The sequence below is a fragment of the Oryzias melastigma genome, unplaced genomic scaffold, assembly GCF_002922805.2.
Source record: "Oryzias melastigma strain HK-1 unplaced genomic scaffold, ASM292280v2 sc03318, whole genome shotgun sequence".
NCBI classification, from domain to species: Eukaryota; Metazoa; Chordata; class Actinopteri; order Beloniformes; family Adrianichthyidae; genus Oryzias; species Oryzias melastigma.
In genome coordinates, this window is record NW_023419886.1 from 1 (window position 1) to 1,808 (window position 1,808).

Sequence of the window (1,808 nt, forward strand, 5' to 3'; positions counted from 1 at the left end):
ACGGAAGGAGGGGGGCTTGCTCTGTCCAGTTATTTTATATACAGTCCATGGGAAGGACCATGACCACGGCAGTAGAAATGGAGTCAGAGTGGGATTCAGAGAGAGTCAGAGCAAGTACTTGGTGGTTTTCCCTGTTCTCCTTCTGCTCTTTATGCTTTTTACAGAACCAGATGTTTCAGCAATTCTCTCAAGTATTAATGTTGCTCTTTTAGGTAGTTACCTCAGATTGCTCCAACAAGTTTTTAAAGTTTGTGTTTTTTCAAAACTGTATTTGACGAGATTGAAGCGGTTTTACTTCCTTCACCTTTCTTAAGTCGTCCAAATACGGCTCCACACCTGTTGGCAGCTGGATCTTCAGCACCGTCAGAGAGGACGCCGTCGACACCTCGTTTACAGGGGGCTTATACCTGATAAAGAAAGGTCTTTCTGTCCACAGTGTCCACTACATGAGGAGATGAGACGTGTATCTTACTTCACACAGGCGGCCAGGTGAGGAGCTTCCACGCTAGAACCTGAGGATGGGGAGTTTCAGCATCACTTACTGAATGTTTTCATAAACGTTTTCAAAAGGGGTCTTTCAAGAGGCGTACCGCCTGAGAGGCTGGAGCCCGACATCTCAATGTTGAGCTCAAAGTTACATCTGGTCTGTAGGGACGCTGTCGTCTGATAGAACACCGTCTTCAGCTGAAAACACAACCAGAACCATTTATGGACTCTCGTAAAGGTCCTGGGACTGATTTAGGCCACACCCACCTTCACATTGGACACTCCCTTCCCATAGCCTGTGGACACGGTGATGTCATCGTTCAGGGCAACCTGGTGCAGAAATGAAGTGTTGCACTAAAGCAGTGTTCTGCTGTTCCCTCCCTGGACTTCCTCCTCTTACCTCGATGGGTGCAACCACAGGCTGCCTGGAGTTCAGGGCAACTCTCTTCACCTCGCCCTTCCTGTTGTAGCGGATGTTGATCTGCTGATTGAGTTCAGCTCGGGGCGTGACCCGTTTGTACTCGGTGATCGCCTCCAGAGCCATGAGCGCGTCCTGACAGATGAGGTGCATTAGTCGATCACTCAAAGGAGCGCTGCACGCTTCCGTTTCAGATTTAGAGGGTCTAGTACCGTTGAAGAGAAGAAGCCATCGCCGTAGTACTGGTCCTGAGTCAGCCACGACAGGATTGGATTCGCATAAGAGATCCTCCCCTTTAAAAGAAATGACAAAATCTGTTAAACCAACTCTGTCTTTCACAAGCAGGTATAGTTTCTCAAACCTGCCACCCTAACATTTCCACACTGAAGCTGTTCAAAATCCAGTTTGATTCATGACAAACTTCCTTGTCAGGTGTTTTACTTTCTCAGGTTATCAAAGAAACAGTCTTGGTTCCTTCTCTGCTCTTCTTCATCAGACGGTTGAGGTAATTACCGTCATCTACCACACCTGAGTGATGCTCTTTTATCATTCATTCAGTTTCTGTCATTTTGTCTCAGGATCTGCTCTGTTCCAGTCTTGAAAACCTGCCGGTATTCAAGTTTAACCCTCTGGAGGCGCCCTAAAGTAATAAAACTCTGTCTAAAAGGAACTTGAACTTTAACTGATATTTTATTGAATTACAGGGATATTTTGTTCCTTATTTATAGTTTTTGGACGAAATTAATCTTTTATCTTAATAAATGAGGTGGAAGACAAACTTCGGTCTGACGGCTGCATTGCAGGGCAGCACGCCAGCGGTGGAGGGCGGAGCCAAACGGAGCAGTCCGATATCAGAAACTCCATAAGGAGGAAACCAAGCATTATTTTATTTTGGAATGGGGTC

At 46.2% G+C, this 1,808-nt stretch overlaps 1 protein-coding gene across 1 annotated transcript; it reads right to left on the reverse strand.

The window, feature by feature from the left end:
* Positions 1-244: 244 nt before the first annotated feature.
* Positions 245-1,277, reverse strand: LOC112141597 (complement C5-like). Its single transcript, XM_024264745.2, has 6 exons — positions 1,117-1,277; positions 887-1,039; positions 754-816; positions 591-684; positions 473-512; positions 245-407 (listed from the first exon to the last, which is right to left on the reverse strand). Exons 2-6 carry the CDS (start codon positions 1,028-1,030, stop codon positions 260-262), a joined length of 489 nt encoding a protein of 162 aa, XP_024120513.1. The 5' UTR covers positions 1,031-1,039; positions 1,117-1,277; the 3' UTR covers positions 245-259.
* Positions 1,278-1,808: the final 531 nt, after the last annotated feature.

What these genes read in the sequence shown, in the direction of transcription:
- LOC112141597 (XM_024264745.2), bottom strand. Translation starts at nt 1,030, where the DNA reads ATGGCTCTGGAGGCGATCACCGAGTACAAACGGGTCACGCCCCGAGCT. An exon ending in GGGCTCCAGCCTCTCAGGCG is followed by an intron (nt 513 to 590) that starts GTACGCCTCTTG and finishes CCCCATCCTCAG; the next exon opens with GTTCTAGCGTGGAAGCTCCT. An exon ending in CACCTGGCCGCCTGTGTGAA is followed by an intron (nt 408 to 472) that starts GTAAGATACACG and finishes TTTCTTTATCAG; the next exon opens with GTATAAGCCCCCTGTAAACG.